The sequence below is a fragment of the Varroa jacobsoni genome, unplaced genomic scaffold, assembly GCF_002532875.2.
Source record: "Varroa jacobsoni isolate VJ856 unplaced genomic scaffold, vjacob_1.0 scaffold_357, whole genome shotgun sequence".
Lineage (NCBI taxonomy): Eukaryota > Metazoa > Arthropoda > Arachnida > Mesostigmata > Varroidae > Varroa > Varroa jacobsoni.
Genome location: NW_019213259.1, coordinates 80,519 through 102,114, shown reverse-complemented (window position 1 = coordinate 102,114; position 21,596 = coordinate 80,519). Strand labels below are relative to the sequence as shown.

Below are 21,596 nucleotides of genomic sequence, written 5' to 3'. Positions count from 1 at the left end.
GTATCGAACGGTCCTGATGTATCCAAGGAAGAAACGATCCCGAAATAGTTGCAGAAAATTCGGGTTTTATTATTTTGATATTGGCTCGCTATATATATTTCCTACTTTGAACTAGAACATCAAATTGAACTAAAGGGATTAAGAAATTGATTTCCTTAATTGATTCAGTGAACTTAATGATACTGAAGGAACAGCTTTATATAAAAGTATAGTTGCAGAAAATGCTTCGGTCGCACAGTACTATACTAATTATTCATTGCATGAAAAGTAATAAAGATCATGTTTTTGACGCGCTTATTTAGTTTGGGGCATCCAAGGCGGTGAGGATCATGACAGCAGGCTCAAGCATATAAATTAGGGTGTTCAAAGGTTCATACAGCACTTTTATGGTTACGACGGAATTAGCAAATGGTAGCCATCCCGGCCAGACCACTCCTTGCAGAAAGAAACGGACTGACAAGACTAACGCTTCGCAGTATAATCCAATATGTCAACATGAACCTCTTGCAAGAGATGAGCGATCGCTGTGCGGAAATACCCGCGTCGAGCTTGGCAGGAAGTCCGAAGGGTTACTCCGGCCAATTGACCCGAAAGAGACATGCCATTCGTTCCTACCAATCTATATTACCGCTAAACGAAGGGCAGGGTCGGTTCGGTGTATGCTAGTGAGTGGTAATCTCGGCGGAAATAAATCCAACCGTTAAAAAAACTGAACTTCACACTAGGCCCACGTGTAATAGGTTTGTTTTTCAAACAACCATGCTGGGAAGTTTCAGTTCGATACGATTAGCTGACCTGACGCTAACGCCATCTATCGGCTCCAGCGGAAGATTTTTTCTCAACCTGACATTTATGATATACAAGGCGGTAGGTTAATATGCTCTGTTCGGGTTTTCGATTTCAGGGGAAAATGCAAACAAGTGCTATTAAACAAAACAAACTCTAACTGTGCCTTCAAATAAAAACACGTTATTTGACTGGGTGGGAAGAATTAAGTCACGGCAATATAACTTAGGGAATTGAATCAAACTGTTTCAAACAATCTTTATGTTGAGAGTTTCTTAAGGCCATGTGATTAATAATAGCATAACTTATTGTTTGGTAGTTGTATAAGGCATGCGAATTTATTATTTTCAATAAGTGACTGCAAATCATGACACGTTTGTCGATATTTTAACGTTATATAATTACTATGCAAAACAAGGTGTTACGTCAGTAATAACATCGGATGGATATTTGATAGAAACATTTTATTTTTTCTTCTGTTGTTCTTGCAGCCATTGTTGTTATATTTATTATCGTCATTATGTTTTTCTTCTAGTCTATACATCATTCACCTGCCATGGTGAGGACAAAATACACTGAAAGACCCTAACAAACGCAAACTGGCTTGCTCCAGTGCTAACATCTCTCTGTATATCAGGTTGGCCTATAAAGGAACATAATTTTTTAATTAGAAACCACGTGGTCGCAAATAACTTCACCACAATTTTGTCTAGCATGTGCACGTATGTTGACGCTGAAATGTCGGCACAAAATAGAGATATTATTACAGAATGGGATAAATATTGTTAGCACTAAAGAAACAACCATAATTCAAGAAGGTTGAATAATATCATTATAATAAGTACCATAAAATAAAACACGAAAATGAGAAATAATATAATGTTGTATATAGCAATAATATTATTTAAACATAAGCTAATGGGAGGAGGTGCATGTTGTTTCTGAGTTTGAGTATAGCCGATTTCCCAGGCCGGAATCGAAGTCACTCTGATAATTATAGAGCCTTGCGGCCCACAAACATACTGCTCAAGTTCTGCCTCCCACAGGGGTGCCTCAGGCCGATTTTAAGGCGACCTCGAGGCTATATATCTTATAATAATAATTATTATTATATTATTATTAATATTATTTTTTATATCAGTATGTACAATGGGCAATGAGTATTGAGTGTCGTAGTGCGTTTAACGAGATACCACCGCCGTCCTGGAGGGCAAAGGGGACATAGTCAGGAAAAGGGAACAAACCGTCAAATAAATAAATCTGAGGGATTTCGTTTGCCTTCAAAGGGAAAGACAAACTCACAAGTGCTGGAGTTCCGCTCAGATAGACTTTGAGAGGGCCTACTGTGTGACTTACATTGCATCACTTATTACATATTGTTCTAGTTTCCTCTACTAACACCATTCACTTGAATGATACACCAAAGAATCTTTAGTAGCAATATTAACTATACATTCTAGCATATCTGCCAATGCTATTTACGTTCACCTGATCTCCTGCTCGGCAGATGCTGACGGAATAAGATGTGATCAATGCAAAGCATTCATAAAACGCCGACATGTGATGACGCTTTTCATAATCAGGCTTTCTTGACTGAACGATAATACAGGCTTCATTTCATAATGATAATCAAACTTCGTTCCGGCTGGCTTTGGCTCTCGCATACTGTATTCCTATACAGTCGACCACTAATCAATCACTATAGACATAGTGAGACGTTTGCATCTTCCGGATCATACGATAATGCTAGTAACTATTATGGCGAGGTCCTGCCTCGTCTAAACACCTAACGGGAGAGAGGTCAAAAGTCTTGCTTTATTGGTTCACATTGGACAACTCGGTACAACTTCGTTAGTGAGTACGCTGATGTCGAAGCTCACACAAATCAAGGTCATCGCGTTTTCCCTGTAGTTATGGTTTTGGTGGAGAGTTTTTAACATTCTGTATATAAAATCCAGAAAAATTCTCTGATCACATTGTCCATTTCTTCGAGCAAATTCAGCTACTGGCCACTTCTGTCGAGGTGAATATGTCCCTCTGGATACTGTTACGGTGAGTTCGAGGGGCAGAAAAATTGAGTTTTGTTGCTGCTGCTGCTGCTATCGGTTTTACATTGCTCTGGTCTGTTGTGTTGTATACAATGAGTTCCGGCTAGTCGTGCGATTTCGCCTCGCTCTGCCGGTATTCACTATAGTACATTATATGTTCCGCCTTCTTGCAGTATTAGTTGCTATAATATACCCTAATATTACAACTAGTATTTATATTACTCGCGTCGTCTGTATGTTTCTCCGTCGCCATGTTTATCTCAGCGCTCGAATATATTAATGTCTTTTCTCTGTATTTACTTCTCACACGAATCATATTCTCACTCTCTTTCACATCCAATATGTATATGTATATAGATTTATTTATATATAGCAACACAATTGTTACACATATTTATACAACTAGATAGTTTGAAAGGGCTCTATGTTAGGGGCCGTGGTTGTGATCCATAGTGTTGTGTCTATCTGCTTCGTGCCTTCGTTACCACAGCCTGTGTGTGTGTGTGTTCCTAACAGCCATTTTTGCATTTTGTTTAGGTTGACACAGTTACACTGCTCGTGTTTTCATAATGCAATTGTGTAGAGTTGTTGGCTCAAGGTCAGTTGCGATCCGTCAGATCTGTCAGTCGACAAATCGCACTGCCCTACATTAACTTTATCAAGTCGTCGTCGCCTAGGAAAAAGGTCTGACATAAAGTGGCTCCGATTAGATTGATTGCCGCGTTTTGGAATGCACCGACTCACTTGAATACGCGAGCGTGCATTTTAAACTGGATCAAATAGATGAGCAAAACAGACAAGTGTTTTAGGTGGATGGTACTCAAAGGGTTCGAATGTAGGGATATTAAAATACAGCGTTTACTGGCTTGCACGAAATAACCGATCCCTCATAGGTAAAAACAACTCTTAATGGTTAATGCGTAAATATCATAGATTCATTCCATTAGCTTTCGTCACAGCTCATATATTGCAATTAGCTTGATTTAACATCGGAGAAAGGAGCTGATAGTTCAGCAAAACCTTCACAAAATGGCGATCTTTACTTCAATTCACTAGATAATGAGTAAGGCTTTTCAAAATAGGATGACATATGACAGTTAAAAGTAGGGGTAGAGCAGTCGTTGTGATTTTTCGTCGTTCACTTCTTGTCATCCTCCTTCTTGGGATCGACTTGAGGGGGAACGTTTAGCAGCGGATTAGGTACTCCCGATACCCCGTTAGGAACACCGGTCGGGACCCCTGTCACACCGGTGACACCAGGTGGAACAGATGATACGGGGGTGTAACTTCCACTGAGATGTTTGTCGAGGTACTTGAGCGACTCGTTAATGCAGTTTTGCATGGCGGTACAGGCAGCCACTACGGCCGGCGACCCGAAGCCATGCGTGATGAGCGCAAAATGCGTAAGGTGCCGTTGAATATTTGGCTCAAGAACCACCTGCGGCCGAGTGTTGCACAGAGGTGTCCTGTAATCACAAATAATAACAGCTGAGACAAAACCGTTAACTTCACAGCCCCAGTCAATTAGATAAAAGCACTCATAGTTGTAAGGCGTGAAGTTTAATCAAAATATATGTTATCTATTCTTTTATTCTTCTCTACCACTGATCTGTTTATCGTCTTCGTTAATAACTACTAAAAAGCTTAAGGCGACCTTAAATGTAAATCTAGATATCTAGCTTGGTTCTATTGGTAGCCACGCTGGTTCAATGGATCGAAAGAAAAATATTAACTTTTGTTCAAAAATGAATGAATCATTTATTACAGATTGGTATGTATTTATTGTAGTAAATATCGCCCTAATTCAAGTCATCCTCCTCAAGTCCTCCTGGGTAAATAATCATCGTCCAAATGGAACGCACTTACGTCACCGATTTTCTCGGTACTGAAAACCCTTTATATTTTCGGTCGTTGGGACAGCCGTCATCGATTTGTCTTTTTTTATTATCGAAACGTTCCCCTTTTAGACTTCGTCTTTGTTTTCGGAATAGGAAAAAGTTACAATACGGGATTTCAGGCAACACGCACATCTGAGTTCCTTTGTAAACCACTGCTGTACCAGTTGTGAACGATAAATCTGTGTATTGTCTTAATAGACAATCCTCGTTGTGTCACCGTTTTGGCATCTTACGTATGACAAAGTCGTGTAGCCTTCTTAAAACTTCTTGATGATACTCTTTGACGACCGTGGAGCAGGATAGCATAAACTCAGGATGAACCTTTCCCTGACGATCGAAGAAGACCGTGAGGAGCACCTCAATTTTAAACTTAACTGCGTAACTTTTTTTTGTTGAAATTCATTTTTGAACCGATATTCGGAAGATTGCGTCTTGGTCTCTTCGTCGTGGCCGTCGTTACCCGTAACGATGCATTTAAGCACGTTTGCGTCAAGTGCCAAAAAGTTTTCCCAACACAGTTCTTCACACGCGTTTATTTGCTGGGAGTTCAGTTGCTTCGACCTAAACTTTCTCGTAAGCCTTTTAACGTTTAAACCGTCTGCTAAATTGGCTTGACATCAGCTCATTGACGTCTCGATCTTTTCTCTGGGTTTCTTATAGTAATTCGCCTTTTGCTTAGTACGAATTGTGTACCCTTTGCATGTTTTCGCGCGTGACTATAGCTATAAAATAAAGATCGCCCTCAATGGGCTCCTGTCTGTCTTTGGAACGCTTTAGACAGCTGATTCTTTTGAGCTTTACGTACTGCCTAATTCCCTCAAACATTCTGCAACTCTGTGTCTATGCGGTAGATTCTATTTTCGACAAAAACTCCACTTGAGAAAATTTGCAGAACGCTATAAAACGGACTGCATCAGATTGTTATGAAGTTTCACCTGTGTGTAACAGACGCCCTTCCCTTTGCCAAAACAAACAGATCTCATAAGCGACTACCCAGTGGCGCGAAAATTCTAACGACTAAAATAAATTTTTTGAACGAAGGGTTATAAACAGAAGGTTGCTTACCGATCTTGATTAAGAAGATCCATAAATTCTTGGATCATGCTTTTCGTAGCAAGCAACAACTCTTTGCGTCGATACACGTCCTGTGGGTCGCCGGCTTGTATTGCGTTCCGGCTAAGATATTCGGCAACCTGTCGAGACGGAAATTCGGTCTCGCAGACATAGCCGAAATCCCTGGCTAGGTGAATTGCCTCGCCTGTAATAATAATATATGAAATAATCTAGGATGAGAAGTGTGTACAAGCATTGTCACATTCGTTTTTGTGGGAGAGTTTCTAGGGAACATGGAAGACAAAACATAGCGATATATATTGCTTGCTACCGGCACTTATCATTTTTGTTCAATTAAGAACATTTTTTCCACGCAGAAGCCGCTCCGCACGTGCTTGTCATTTCATCATTTCTACTTTCGTAGTGACACATTGAAAATTATGCGCGTAACTCATCGACTGCGGTACGCACGTTTTCTACAAACGCGACGGAACAGTGGTGTCCAAAGGGAACTGTATGTAAAAAAGAATGACGATGACGATAGAAAATTCAATTTAGCATGAGAATGACTTACTTCAATACGCACAACAATCAAGTACAGTCGCCTCAAATAACTACCCTTTTTGCAATAGTAAAATATGTGAAAGAGTGCGGCGCTGCAAAAATACTGAACTTTTCCATATTCTTACCTTCTACGAGCGACGTGAGTAGTGTGACATTAGCGGCCTTCCTCCTTCCGGCGGGCAGATTGAGGCCGATTTTTTCCAGCTTCTCACGGAGGGACCGTCCTCCATTTTTTGACTTGGCTCTGCCGTGACAGAAAAAAAAACAATACGATAAAATGCAATCAATTTAGTGATGAATGCTTTGCTTAACGTGCTTAAGTGGCACATACAATTCTAAATAAACCAGATCGTTAGCTGTACCTTTACTTTAAATGCACAGTTTATAGTTCAGAGCCTTACAGAGCGAACAAGCTAGCTCAAAACCAGTCAGTGCGCTAAAAATGGGAGCCGCCATATAGTTGCTATACCTATAAATACACGTGTTCTATAGTTGCTTCAATTCGTGATGACTGATATTACTGCTAGGGGCCTACCGTTCTTTGTAACGTACGATCTCTCGTGTACGTCTGCTAGAAATTAAGCATTCATATGTAACTTGGTGGTGGATTGTCACCTTAATAATGGATTTGTAAAACATTACAGCATTTGCTACGGCATCAAAATCATAAATCGGATACCAACTTGCAAAACGATCTAACAGGTAAGGCATAATGCCATACCAAATTTTATATCTTTGACTACAGACAGACATTACCTGAACAACTTCCGTAATAAGTTGTTATGTGTAAAAAAAAATGTTAAAAGAAACTGCAAGGCTGATAAGAACACACAAGTTCAGAGTTCGCTTTGAAGAAAGGGTGATCGTTAAGAACGTCACGTAATAATGTGACAAATACAACAATGCATTGAATACAAAGGTCAGCATGCTATTATCATTACGCCTCTCAGCCACGTCATAAATTAGACTGCATGCACAAAATTTCTCTTTATACAAGTTTATTAATGGAGATTTTATGCTTCTTATTATTTCCGCAGCCATATTTTTGAGGTTTTTACAAAATATTTAGAAAAATGGTAAATCAATTAGATGTAGAGGCAGTTAAGTGTTAAAAACGACATAATCATTTAAACACTTTCAAGTCGGGTACTGCGATCAAGCATTGCTCCAAATGGCTGGCCATTGCTAGCACGAAACGAAGAGTGTGTACGCTTCGTTTCGAACCTACCTTTACGTTACCTTACGGGTCTTTACTTTACGGGCTTAGTAAAGAAATGTCTCACTACTGCGCCTTTGTGGGGACATTTTGGCCTCATTAAAGACCCTGGTGTTATTTAGAGCAATCACATATACAAATATGCCGGTATCTATATAGGTAAAGCATACAACGATGTTATCGCCATAGTTCAATAGAGGTCAGTTGCGATGAATAGACTGAATCAATGACGATGGTCCTAGTGACCTGAAATTAGAGAACCGTTCAACCACCGAATCATGGCATCGTTGCGTAACAGCTCATAGTCGCCATACAATTGTCATTAATTTTGTCTCCAAGCCTTAACTACAAACAGGGACACTCCGTTTCACAAGATCCGCTGATATCACTGGTGGAGCCTTTTTTGCGGCTAGCTTTTGTGAGGTAATCTTTGTGATAATAGTTATAATACCAGCTGTGTATGTCCATAAAGGCGCAAAACGAATATGATATGCTAATTTAGTTCATAGGATAGACAAATTTAAGCTTATTTTTTTTTAGTCAAGCGACATGATCGCTCAGCAAATGCTTTATATGTGCGTGTAATTTCAAACATCCTTTATATGGAAGTAATTATACTTCCATATTAAGGATCACACGTGGGACATCAGTGAAACAGCAGTGTTGTAGCAATGTGTTTACCCGCTTACTTAAGGGCGCAAGATGGTCTAGACTGGAAAGCAGGTCCAATAGATCCGAATTATCAAATATATATATATTTGAGGAACTCCTAATCAAATCACTAGTTAGTGATAGCTTGGTGAATAACGTATGGGCTTGCTAATCTTAAAGATACGTTGTGGTGTAGGTTCAAACCCGGGAATAGACACACGGGCTCTCTTATTCTGGAAGCCTGGCGTCTGATGAAATGCCTAACGGCGATACCGGATGGGTAGAAAATGGAGATAGGGCACCCTTGCAACAATTACACCGGTTCTGGCATTAACTAGCGATGCACGTTGCAGCCCGCCAGAATCAAGGGACAGAAAGGGCTTGGCCACGGGTGCAGAAGAGAGGCGAAGGATCAGACGGATGTCCTACAGACAACAAAAGAAATCTGAGCGAAGTTAATAGATCCAGACCGTAATCACATCAGGCTGTTGAGGAACCAAAATATAATGGTAGTGATAATGCATCAAAATAATCTTCGCTACGTTCATTTTCAAAAAAAATATTGAAATTAGTGATCTTTTGTCATAAAGCTGTCATGAAGGTATTGCAAAGCAAGCACAATGATCATGTTTATAACCAGTAGTTCTTCTTCTGCTCTCAACTTTCGATGGAGTACAGCCAACTTAAGGGATTCTCGATCTCAATATAAGCTAGAAGCTGTTGTTATAATAACTTGGAAGTAATCTACAAACAGTGTGAAAAACCTTCGATAGTAATCAACCTGTTCTTCGCTTGATGGCTTTGGTAAAAGTTCAAGTTCTTATTATACTTCTATCTCATGTGTTCTCTGCACTTTTTCCTTTTTCATATTCGTCTTCCCTTTTGTTGTCTATTCTTGGCTATATTTCCACTCTTTTCTCTTTCATTTTATTCATTTCACGGTTTTTCGTTACAGCGAGGCCGCCGCCGCCGCCGCTTACAACACAGACGCTCACTATTGGTATCTTGTTCTAGCAAAACAGCACGACACCTGGTCGACGAGCGGGTCGACGTGCAGTATGTATATATAACGTTGTAAAAAATAGCTCGTTTTTCAACACGTTTGCGTGAGAAGAAACCTTTGCATGACTCAAACTGTCGTTATCATGCTCATCCGATTCACTGGCAACCTACACCCTGTTAAGGGACGCGCTTCCGCTATGTTCCAACAGGAACGAAACGAGTGACGATAATCCTATGGCGAAACGGCGATTTCGTTGTTGATCACTTAACACTGTGATTGTTGACATTTGTGGTCATTACAGCCAAGCGTTTGGAACGACCTACTGCTTTTCTGTATTACCCTCATAACGTGTCATCCGTAGTGAATGACAGAATTTAGAACAGTAACTATACTGAACACCTCGAGTTACAAACACAAACTGCACAGTCTTACCTATTGTGTTAATAATAACAATAGTAATAATCATAATAATGATACTTTGTTTCTACATGGATGATGAACATTACACATTGCTGGTAAATGGGCATGGCAAAAAAACGCAGTATAACACTTCTTGAAGAAAAGAAGTTATGGCTCGAAATATAGAAAGAAAAATATTCCCGACCCCCTTCGAATGTCAACTAAAATTTAACAGCAAAGGTTGTTGTCTATTTTTTTGGTATCTTTATTAAGATGCAGTGGTCAACCCCAGTTCACACTTTACCGATATTTAAGTGTGCTCTAGGTTCTTTGAAAGGCCTGTGCACATGCTTTCTGTGGGCTGTTTAGCGCGTCATAGTGCGTTCATAAACTCGCTCTTCATTCGCGTACTTGCCTACTAAACTTAGGAACGTAACTTAAAACGGGGCATGGACACACCTCGTTTCATGCTGGGAGCCATCCATATCAGCAATACTCAACAGCGATGCCGAGCCTAAAACCGAAACCGTTATTTTAGACGAGACTTCGTGGACAGCTGGCATATTGCCTTAGCTAAACTTTTATAAATACATATTATTTAAGTACAAAATCGCTAATATACTTTCTTTTTATTATAAATCGATACGACGATCAAATAGCCAGGCTTGGCCAAGTCGCTTGTTTTTATGGGACATTACAATCGCAAGATCAGGGGAGAGATACTCTCTTCAGGAACCGGCTCTGTACGTTAGGTTTCATTAAGGCGAAGGGAAAATACCTGTGGAATGTTTGAAATATTATTGCATTTCAATTGCCACAATACGTTTGTAAGATAATTTTTCCACTCGAAACTAAAATGACTTCGCTTTGCTGCCCAGAAACACGGTCGAATTTTTGAAATTGTTCGGCGTACATTCATAAAGTTCAACATTACGGCAAGACTAAGGAGTTATTTCATTAAGAGATAATTCTCGTCATGACATTGTTGAGCGAACTTGTGGGCTTATGCCTTTAGGTAACACGTAAATGCATACGGCGTGCGTAATGTCAACGTGGTATGGATCCCGCCGTACGGCATTGAGCGGCCTGCGTTAGCAGCCCTTAGTGAAGTTTGATTCCCCAAAAAGTGGAGAAAGACGAAATGACAGGCAGAGAGCCTTAGAGCGCATGTCCTTTTATTCTTCCATGCCTCTATAGCAGTAGGAGATGCAGACTAGTACAATAATATGTGTTAATGGTCTGCGACTAACTACTAGTCGTTTGCTTTGGCCGATCTTATTGCTGTTTCTGCTGGCGGGCGTTTTCGGTGGTGCTGGTTGACGTAATAGTGAATTCCTTTTGTTTGGTGCGATCAGCCGTACCACCCAACTGGTAATTGCTTGAGCATTCGCCGCAAGTCAGAGTTATTTGATGCGCGAAGCTCTAAGCTAACCAATATATCTTCGTCCATGATACCACAAATTCAGGCAATGAGTTCATAACATTGCAAAAAATCGAGCGATGGCTGACACGCGGAGTCTAAAACTTCTTACAGTGTCCCTCCGGACTAAATTTAAAAGCGGCTTCATCACTTCGTGGGCCGCAACCATCGATGCAGCTGGCTAAATGGGACCACAAAAAGAAAGAGTGTAACATGTCATGAGGTCGGCGGCTAGTAGAGTAAGATGGTCCGTACCAAAGATGGAATTATCTTCTTGTGGAATGATGTTGCACCCATCTTCCTACACTGTTCTGAACTTCTTTTTTCTCTCTTTTAAGTATGATACGCTATACATGAAGGGATGTAAAAATATCTTCATACAATTTTATAATACTTGCAGTATTTCGATGACAAAATTCTGTAATGTGTTTCCGATTATAATTAAGCATAACATGCTTATCAAAAAGACTAACCTGTGTTATACGCGCAAAGAGAAGTTGCTTTTCCTCAAGCATTTTCTAGCTTTGTAGAGTAAAAACAGCACGCGTATCCTACAATTTCGGTGGACACTTTTATTCGTAATCAACAAGTAGACCTTATAAACAGGGAACCCAAATCAGCAATTGCAAAGGGTTTTGCTCGCATGTGTATAGTTTTGTTATACAGCTCTGTTATTAATGCTTTCGTATAGAACAATGCACGCGCAGTAGAGCAGTTTTCACAGATTTAGCGTATAAATATGTGGATAAAAATAAGTTTTTGAGAAACAATATCAAAGTTACTGCGGGACTATTTTTTCCGAGGCACTTGTCATCTTCAATTGCGTGAGCTACAACCGCTCTAGCGTCGAAGCTCTTCGCTAAGCGAGCATTCGAACTCGAGCTAATAGATGTTTCCGTTCAGCCATTTTGTGGGCTGTCTTGATTTTATGTTTAAATTCGCAGCTATCTGGTAGAGGTTTATTCACGTCTACTATCTCCCAGTGAGCCTTTCAATCGGGCATTGTCATGTTAAGGATCTGAATTTCATCTTGATTGAACTGACAATACTTTATGCTTCGTTAATCGAGTAGATTCACCTACAAATGGACCGGTTCTTTTCTGGTGCGTTTCTCATACGTCGCACATTCCCGCCATTTTTGAACTATTAAAAATTTTGTTTTGCGTTTCCGAATATGGCTTGAATCAATGGTCCCTTCGGAAGGTATCAACTGTTCACTGTGACAGCATGAACACTTGATACTATATACGTAAGCATTTCTTCAAAATCGATCTTAAACTTGAGTTTAGTACAGTCTGTTTATAAATCTATAAATATACCCACCGTTCTGCTTAGGTAGCTTGCACCGCAGTGTGTACATCTCAAACTTTTTACAGAATTACTGATAAATTTTCTTAAACGATCCTTACTTCTTGGTACGTCACCATTTTATTTCGATCAATCTGTATGTTTTATTTATGTTACGTATCAGAAGAATGATCAATTTACGACTCCGTTTGTCATCGAGGCTATGTAAAATTTGTTTCGCTGCTCAGTTACAGTTCTCGTATATGTGCGTAATCGTTTCGCAAAACGATCACTCGGGCTGACCGATAACACGAGTCTTCTTCCTACTTGAATAGCATTTCGGAACAATTTCGCCTTCTACTAATCAGGAAACTTAGCAGCTAGGTTACGAACGAGCTAAACGAAACATGTGACAACTTATGTCACAGACAAACTATTACTACTGAACCACTGCAGTTTCCATGATAATTCTTATGAGAATGTCGTGGACTCGTAAAATCGAAATAAGAAGAAAGGCCGCCAACACGTTCTTCACAGACTCAGTGTTGACATTAAGCTAGAAATGATGAAGGTTCGAGTAAGACGAGGTATCGATTTGTAAATCGGATGAATGTCGAGAAGACTAAGGACTGAAGCCAAACGCCAGCTACAATTTAGGGAAGCGCTGGATAAATGGCGTAATTGAGATAGATGTGACACATATTAGTTTCCCCAGAGGTTATTTCGAGCCGAGCAATTACCAGATTCAAAGTAGCTGCCTTAATTCTCACTATAATTCTTCATGTAGTGTGAACATTTTCTAAGTAACCTCAGTAGGGTAATGAACGCCAATGCCCCTTACGAGGCATCCCAGTCAGGGTCGTCGTTTGAGCTTAGCCTCTACAATGGTATAATATACATTTTCGGTATTACGAAGAAGCCAATAGGAAAAGTTTGTGATCCTATTTGTTGTTTTGGTATCCGCTCGGACCATTTAAATTTCGCTTGGATGTCGCTGTAATAAGCATGACAACCTGTCGCACCAGCAAAATTATTAAGTTGCTTCCATCTTGTTTATGTACGCAGCTCGCTCCCTTTGGTGTGAACTGTCTTTATCAGATCGAAAATGGAGCGCAGCTATTCAAGTGGAGCATTGACACGTTTGTCATGTTGTCTATTGGGACGTTTTACGTCGAAACGCCATGGAGGATGAACTTTCAAAAGGCAGTAACGCGTACTGATGGACAGGCGAATCCTCAACACGAAAGCGAACGGTCAACCGATAGACCGGCCACACCTCTCGTTCTTTACTGTAAGCTTTGCCCGATGAATTAGAGAAGAGAGGAAATACATTTGTATATCAAAGGAAAAACAGATACCAAGAAAAAGAAGAAGTCGAGTCAGGGGAACCAACGGGTTGGATGGATGCACATGTTACATCAGAGTAACGCCACTGCCGCCATCGCTGCTGCTGCTGCTGCAGCCGAACGGCGAGTGGCTGAGCAGCTAAATGCCTTCACTCGATTTTTCGACGTTGGACAACTCCTTCAACAGGTTCAGATGGATAATTTAGCAGAAATCCGTGCCGCGAAATTGGTGAAGACCAAAAGCACTCACTTGTACGAATCGTCGACGCGCGTTGGAACAGCGCGAATATGGCAAACAATGATATTGGCGTGTAGTAACAGCTGCAGTAGCAACATGGCGGGCGACAATTTTTGTGAAAAGCAATTAAACTATGGCTTCTGTCTGCAAAACAGCGCCTACTGTAGCATCGTTGCTGTCACAATGCGACGGCGCGCTAATGTAACCAGCTAGTATGTTTGCAAAACCAGATCAAAGAAAGGACTAGAGGCAAAATGGGTGCAGGGGGGAGAACTGGGTGATATGGGGTGAAGGGCGGGCGAACGCAAGCAAGCTGTAGACCCACCGGTTCAGCTAGCGGCCAAGCGACCGAATAAACGAACGAAGGAAGCAACAACTAAATGCATATTACTCCTGCTGTTGCCGCCCGCTTTGTTGTTGCAGTCTACCCGCTTGTTGCCTGTTAATGTCTGCTCCCTTGCCCGGCCGTCTAACTGACCGGGTTGGTTCGTTGGCATCGCCGCCACTTGTTTCGTTCATGGCTGGTTCGTCCACGCTACTCTATGTGGCCGATCGCGCAAGTGCACGTATGTAAGCAGACGTATAGTACTTATTTAAACGTGTCTATGTTTCTTCTATGTGTATCTGTGCTGGTACATTTGTGCGCGCGTATAATATGTATATCACGGCTCTTGCTGGTAGATGCGTAGTGCGAAAAGGAAATGTAACAGATCTGGACGACGATGAGTCGGGAAGCTGCTGCCAAGTGCAGCAATAATATGTACGAGTATAATGTTTGCAACTCTTCGTGTCACCGTTTCCTTTGGTGAAAGTGATACAACGCCCATTAAGCCTTTCAGTAAAGAAATAATAGTAAGCAAAAGGGCTCTTTTACAATTCAGGAAAGCAAGCATACGACAAACAGGCTCTGCTACCACACTGGTACACCGTCGTGTACCAAACAAATCAGTATCTATTGAGCCAGCTGCAGGCACTGAGCAGACCACCAACAACAACAATGGCTCTGTATTCCGCGTCCACGTTGTTCCATTGTGCAAGCAAAAATGAAAAAATCGAACCGACGATTTACAGATTGGGCAATGTAACCAATATAGGCATCTTAGGTTTGCATGTATTATCAATTGCAGGTAGATACGAAGTGTACACACAAGTCCGCCTAGCTAATGACAACAATAGTTTGCCGAAACCGTGCTTTCTTCTACTCTTCCGATGACGATTTCGCACTGGTCGTGAAATCAGTATTACGAGTCGAACCCTAATGAACCCGCTGCAAGCCAAGCAAAAGGCTTGTCACTCTTAAACGCTTTCGAAGACTATTTTTCTCACAAGCAGCATAACCGATGCAAATTACTGGGCGTAAAATGCTCCCAGGAGACACACTAGGCATGTTATGTTCTGTCAACATAGTACACGGAGAGTACGCACGATGGATTGGAGAGAAGAGTATTATACATACCGCCTGAGGACTCCACCGAGCAGGGACGCGTTGAGACATTCGGGGGGCGAGAGTCTTCTCTGTACTTCCCCGATGGTCACCTTGTACTTGGACGTGGAGCTCAGGAGCGACAGTCGACCCGGCACTGAACAGAAAACGTCCGTCGACGTTACCTGACCGGGAAGCATGCCAGCTCCACCACTCGTCATCATGCCATCTTTTCCTCCATGAAGGCCTGTAACTCATGAATGTGTACAATTACGGTGAAGGCTGCAGCAATCGCTAGGGCCACAAAAGCGCTACCTAATAATCTATGCATTTAGTAATAGCTTAACTGACGTTGTAAGCTTCCTCAGTAGTATAAGTGACTCCTGAAGTTCTTAAAGTTCAAAAGCATTTTGTCTATGTTGGGTAAAAAGGTAATGAAATGAATAGCCATATACGGCTTAGAAAACGGTTACACCCGATGGGGGGGGGGGGGGGGGGGTAGATTTACGTATCAATAAAACAATAAAAGTTATCACTAATTAAGCGAACATCAGTTAGATAGATCCTGCAGCCGGGTAGAATATGAAGCTCAGCTAAGGAAGTTTATCAAACTACTCTAAAGCACTTCTCTCTATCTTGGGTTAGTTATAGCGAGCAGTACTTTTTGAAGTTGTCGCTGCCCTACGCGTGTTGGGGACTAACCATACATTAAACCGTTATGTTTCCTTCAAGATGTACTTGCTGCATCCTCGTGTGATAAGAACTTGAAATAATCGCATCTTTAATAGTGTCAATCGACAAAGAAGCAAACGTTCAATACGTTATTAAGTGAACACGAAGTAAGTATATGAGCAGATCCAGCTGACGCCCCGTCCCAACATTTTCAGGTAAGTATTCAAGGTAGTGCGCTGTCGTCACGTTCTTAGATGCAAGTATTCAGCCATGACGGCGGCGGCGGCGGCGGCCTTATCGTTACCCAGCGAAAACTGAGTGCAAACAGAAAGTGATATATATCCTTTTAAGAAAAGCTTAGCATACCTTGCATGCTGGTCTGTCTGCGGACTGTTAAATAGTTGTACTAAATAATCGTATTGAAACGGCCGTTTTACTAGTTTTATCGTTTGACAAAACCCTAGTTCCGTTAAGAACGAAGCTACTTTTAAACCAGCAAAAATGGCTGTCACAGTAAGATTTTGCAATTTTCATGTACTAGATCTTTCTATTTCTATCATTTGCCCCGTTGCTAAAATCTAATACGGGCTTCGTACTAAGCGACTAGTTGTGCATTTCGAATGTTATACCCGTGGGAAGGTAAATTGCTTAAGATCAACGCGTACGGTACAATCATGACAGTGAGGCGACGCGCCGATGTCAACGTTCATGACGCCTGTGTCACGTTATGGAGGTAAGTACTACAACTATTATTGTCAAAATTTTTATGATTGTCCGACCATTGCTTTATGCTTATAATTTAGGAACTTTTACTCGCCTGTATTTTTACAACGTTTGCAAAATCCATTTATATTTCGGAGCACAAAGAGGCGTAGACAATAATCGGGAGCTCCATATGTATAAGTTACAGATCGAAGATATTCTTATCAGCTCTTTGTAGAATGATTAAACGCAGAAAATCGTAGACACAATACTGCATTACATTGACTCTGCTCAGGTCTAGGGCCTTCAGTCTCGATTGCATCTTGGGTTTCTGTCTCCAAGATGAAGTGCACAACTTTTCGCGGAGAATAAGGCTCGTAGAGGCTTGCTCCATACTCATATAGCTATCTTCTATAGACAAGACAAGGTTGTATAGACACCATAATACATCGGATTACCCAGCACTCATCCGCTGGACCCTAGACTATAAACAATACGCTCTTTAAAACTATATCTTTGCTTCCACAGGGTCCCATGGGGAGGTTTGAGCTTACTCAGCCTTTGAGCATTTCGTGGGTCAGTCTTCACGCATCTTATTACCCGGTATTTTCACTCTACTGATAGAAATGTTTTCTACAAAAACATCTAGACATGCATAATATTTTTGTAAAAAAAGATTCGCATGATACTTGCCGAACCATACCTAACCTATCCTATTTAGAGTGAACTCTAATTAGGAGCATTTACATCATATTGATTGATGTGTGTCAAATCGATGACAGTCTCAACTAAATTATGGCTAACTATCGGAAAAATGTCTATTCTCTCTCATACAACGAGTAGTGCTTGGGTAAGTTGTTTGCTGCCGAGAAGAAAAGAACCCATTTTTATTTAATAATTTTTTTTATTCCAGAATATGCTAACGACCAGACAGGATGAATGAAAAAACTGACTATTAGGGAATTTTTCATAGTTTGACCAACCAAACTGGCGAGATGCTGTCATACGGAACAATACTTTCCTCAATGGTCATAAGAATGACGGTCAAATTAATCAAAAACACTAACAGTACTCATTAATTTACTGCTCACGTATAAAAAACTGTATAAGATAAAGTAAAAATTCCCAGCTATACTTGAAAGCGTGTGATCTGGCTATAGAACAGGGCTGGTAGAGATAGTATTTGCTGGTCTTTATGCATTCAAACCACAACCGCTATTACTAGCACTTATGCACCGAACACACCTGATGTATATCAAGTGGCGGGAGCACAGAGCAAGCAACTTCCACACAGTTACTATTACTTATTCTGTGCTTTTTAGCACATCGGTGGATTTATTTATTTTTTTTACTTAAATGATTGCGTTGCAGCGATCTTAACATGTATGGCACAATTTATCATTTGATTAATTAAATGACGATATTAGTAATAGTAAAATATATATGCTTGTCAATTAATAGAAGTTTCGCTCGCAGTATCAATCTGGATAAATTTCATTCTCTTTGCTATAGATCCAGCGGCGAAAGATTTCTAAGTTCATATTTGCTGCGAGAGCTATTACGTTAATTTTTTTTTTAACTTATATGCTTAATTTTAGGTTCATAAATAAATTTTCCTTGGTTTTACTAATTTTAGGAAGCTCGGTTACAAGAAGTAACCAGCGTCTTGAGGGTTTTATTATCTTCGATTATGCGTACGATCTTTTCTTTGTTGTGACCTAGTTAGGCTTCTTGAAGGTTCACAAACGTGAGAAGGCCAAATGAACACAGCGTATGAGCTAACGTAGGAACGGTGCAAAATAGCTAATTAATCAATTTTGTTCGTAATTAAAATAAAATAATGTCTTCAACGGCTTACATAGACATGTTTCATTGTTGGCCTTCGGCAAAGTGCTAAGATAATAGTAATGATCTTCTAACTTGAAATTCATAGTATGTTTGATAAAAGAAAATGGATGACATGAATATGATAACTGTAACACTGAGATGGTATGTCAAGCAATGCTTCACTTGATAAAGCTCTATTTGAATATTAAATATGCAAAACCAGCCATTGTGTGATTTTTGCCAATCTACATAGATTATTTTTACGTTGAAATCATTCAAAGAGCGGCGAGTAGATTGTTTACCTTTTCGTATTACGCCATGATCACCGAAGATGCCGTCATCCACGCTAGCACCCTGAAATGGACGATACGTAAAAAAACTTAGAAAAGTTTTGTATTGTTAAAAAAATCTTAGCTAAACAAAGTCGGCTCTGCTTATTGGATTCTATAGCGGCTACGGGAGCGAAACATTTTGCATGTCCAGGTAAGTTTTGGAACAATTGGGATTTGTTAGGTAGATGTATAGCTATTATCTTTTCACAAAGAAACATTTCGAAAAATACCTTTTTGAAAAAATTCAGCTGTAGCTAAATATTCGTGTGAGCGACTAGTGTTTGATGGAACACTTGGAGCATTAAACTACTACGAAACACCGGCTCAACCTAGGTGTTACTTCTATACATCGGCCATTTGCTCGTGTTCAGTACGCAATCGTGGAACAGCGAATTCGCACGAAAAAGTAAATCCATAAAGTTTCAAATCGGATCTAACTACACGCTGTAGGATGCAGTCATGTTGAAGACCCATAGGTAGCGTTGTTTACTTCTTACACGTTCGACTGATGCATGCAATGATCTTGTTGAGGTGACGAATATTAGTTGGCCCGCGACTTTTTTTATGAAACAGTTGTAAGAAGTGAATAGCATTGAACGCATAGGCCCTACTAAACTTCCGTGATCACGGCTAGTTCTTCGTTTTGAAATTTTCAGGGTGAAAACATTTTCTGTATAGCCTTCAGTTTCTCAATTTCCGTTGGTGAAATTATTGCACCATTAACGATGCATGGCTTTGGAAGGCCAAAGCAAAACCCTGCCTGTCAATCGGTGAAAATGGATTTTCGATAGATTCCATTAACGTTTGATAACATTGTGATAACGTGAGCTGTTCAGTGCAGTAAATAATCACGCAGTGATAATTTACTACACCAAACAATATATTGCCTATGTACTTGCTTAATCAAATTATCCCCAAATATTGGATGAAAACACTGACCGAATTCGTCTGCTGCAGGCGCGTAATCTAGAAGTTTTGAATTTGCTAAATAGCTCCGGACAAGCTGATAGGTTTGTGCCTGATAAATTGGAAGCGGTCTGTTTTATTGAAACTAACAGCTCTAGTGCAAGTATTAGTTAGCTATTTAAAATTGCCCTGCTTGACCTACTTGCCACACCAAAGACCATCGATAGGATAGGTTAAGTATCACGCGCGCTAGGTTACAATACGGATTGGTCGGTAGGTTTCAAAAATTCATAGTAATAATAGTTCTGTGAGGAAAAAAAGACAGATCAGCTCTCTGCAGGCAGGAAGACCCCTGAAAGCTCCCAGAGGCAGAGAAAGAGATGCATATGCAGTGGTTCGTTTCTAGCCTTTCCCTGTATGTGCGCCATGGGAACGCATGTGGGACTTTGTATGGTTTCGCTGGGAAGAAAGAATTTAACACTACATTTGAGAGCGAACAATTTAACACTACATTTATGTAGCGTTATCTAACTAATTCATAAATTAAGTATAGTATTGAACGGCAATCAGACAGTGTCGCAGATAACTGAATGACAGGTATTCACATTTACAGAAAAAATGCATGCTAATAGGAGACCTAGATCATTTTACGGATCGAAAAGACCACTTCTGGCGTTCAGGATGTCGTAGGGCCTGTACAATGATGGCTAACTTCGTTACTGGACGCCGGTGTGACTTCGAATAGCTCCATCTTCCCGTTAAACGTTAGCTAAAACGCCAGTCAAAGCGCTGTAACAGACTAGCTTTGCTAACAGAATAATGATAACAGATTAAGATACTAGAGTTTTCAATGTATTCTTGCAGTGCTGTCTGTAGACTGCCCGGCTTTCCATCACGTTGAGTTCGATCGAATGACTTTCAGTATTATCAAAAACTAATAAAAAAATCCGCGTTTCTTCTCGCCAAAGACAGTGCTCCGTTATTTAGAAGGGGGTACGTTTGAACGGATGTATACTTGATTGGTGAACTGTAAAGCAACACACAGGAAGTCGTTCTCGGACAGTCCTCCCTTTAAATAATATAATGAACATTTTAAAATCGAAATCGTGTTGTGCTTTACAATGAGCCGGGCAAGACTTGAGACGAAAAAAACGTATTTATCAATTTGAATTTTCCTGTTAAATTAATTTTGCTGTCAGTATGAACAGGAATCGAGCGCGTTCCAATGAATCCTGTCACCCTACTATCAATTCGCCGTGTTGAAGTTAAAATTAGTTGGAAAAGAACGCGTCTGCGGGCATATATGTGAGGACCAAAGTCGTGACTCAATCGTTGAAGAATGGTACAAATTTAAAACGGGGTAGCACACACGGAAGACAGAAGATAACAACAAAAACGTCTAAGACGAAAACAGAAAAAGACTAGTCAGATTGCCTGTTCACATTTGAAGTTAAATGCTCGTTCGTTATTTACTTATCCTGTGAGGATAAAGAATATATGACGATATTTATTTGCATTGTACTAATGACCATGGATATTAACTGATCAGTTACGTAAGTTATATATATATGTAGTAACCTATCAATTATTATTACGATACTGCTTATGTTTTTCTACTTGCTTACAGTGCCCAGTTTGCGTGAACAAAGGAAGATCACAGATCGGTGTATTGTCTAAAGTGTTTCTGTTGCCGAACTTCTTCGTCGGTTCAAACCAGATGATCGATGCCGGTGTGGTCCGCTTAAAAGGCTCTCCGAATCTAGAAATTGATGTCTTTTCATTAAAATAAATTGAATATATTCAGTTCCCTTTAATGAAACCGTTT

The 21,596-nt window shown here is 40.4% G+C and overlaps 1 protein-coding gene and 1 long non-coding RNA gene across 15 annotated transcripts in view; one reads left to right on the top strand and one right to left on the bottom strand.

The window, feature by feature from the left end:
• Positions 1-1,233: 1,233 nt before the first annotated feature.
• Positions 1,234-21,596, bottom strand: part of TfAP-2 (transcription factor AP-2) — a 37,775-nt gene continuing 17,412 nt past the window's right edge. The window contains exons 3-7 of the mRNA XM_022831836.2: positions 18,836-18,887; positions 15,366-15,579; positions 6,475-6,593; positions 5,798-5,990; positions 1,234-4,300 (exon numbers count right to left, since the gene is read on the bottom strand). Of these exons, the coding sequence (XP_022687571.2) occupies positions 3,973-4,300; positions 5,798-5,990; positions 6,475-6,593; positions 15,366-15,579; positions 18,836-18,887 (906 nt within the window). The 3' untranslated portion in view covers positions 1,234-3,972. The remainder of the gene's footprint in view (positions 4,301-5,797; positions 5,991-6,474; positions 6,594-15,365; positions 15,580-18,835; positions 18,888-21,596) is intronic.
• On the top strand, positions 7,631-21,590 carry LOC147753595 (uncharacterized). 14 transcript variants are annotated; one of them, XR_015310706.1, is made up of 5 exons: positions 7,631-7,988; positions 8,570-8,725; positions 16,644-16,737; positions 17,235-17,309; positions 21,399-21,590. It is a non-coding gene; the product is annotated as an uncharacterized LOC147753595 (long non-coding RNA). The 14 variants fall into 14 exon arrangements; XR_015310703.1 differs by lacking the exons at positions 7,631-7,988; positions 8,570-8,725 and adding exons at positions 14,282-14,475; positions 16,065-16,219; XR_015310702.1 differs by lacking the exons at positions 7,631-7,988; positions 8,570-8,725 and adding exons at positions 14,282-14,479; positions 16,065-16,219.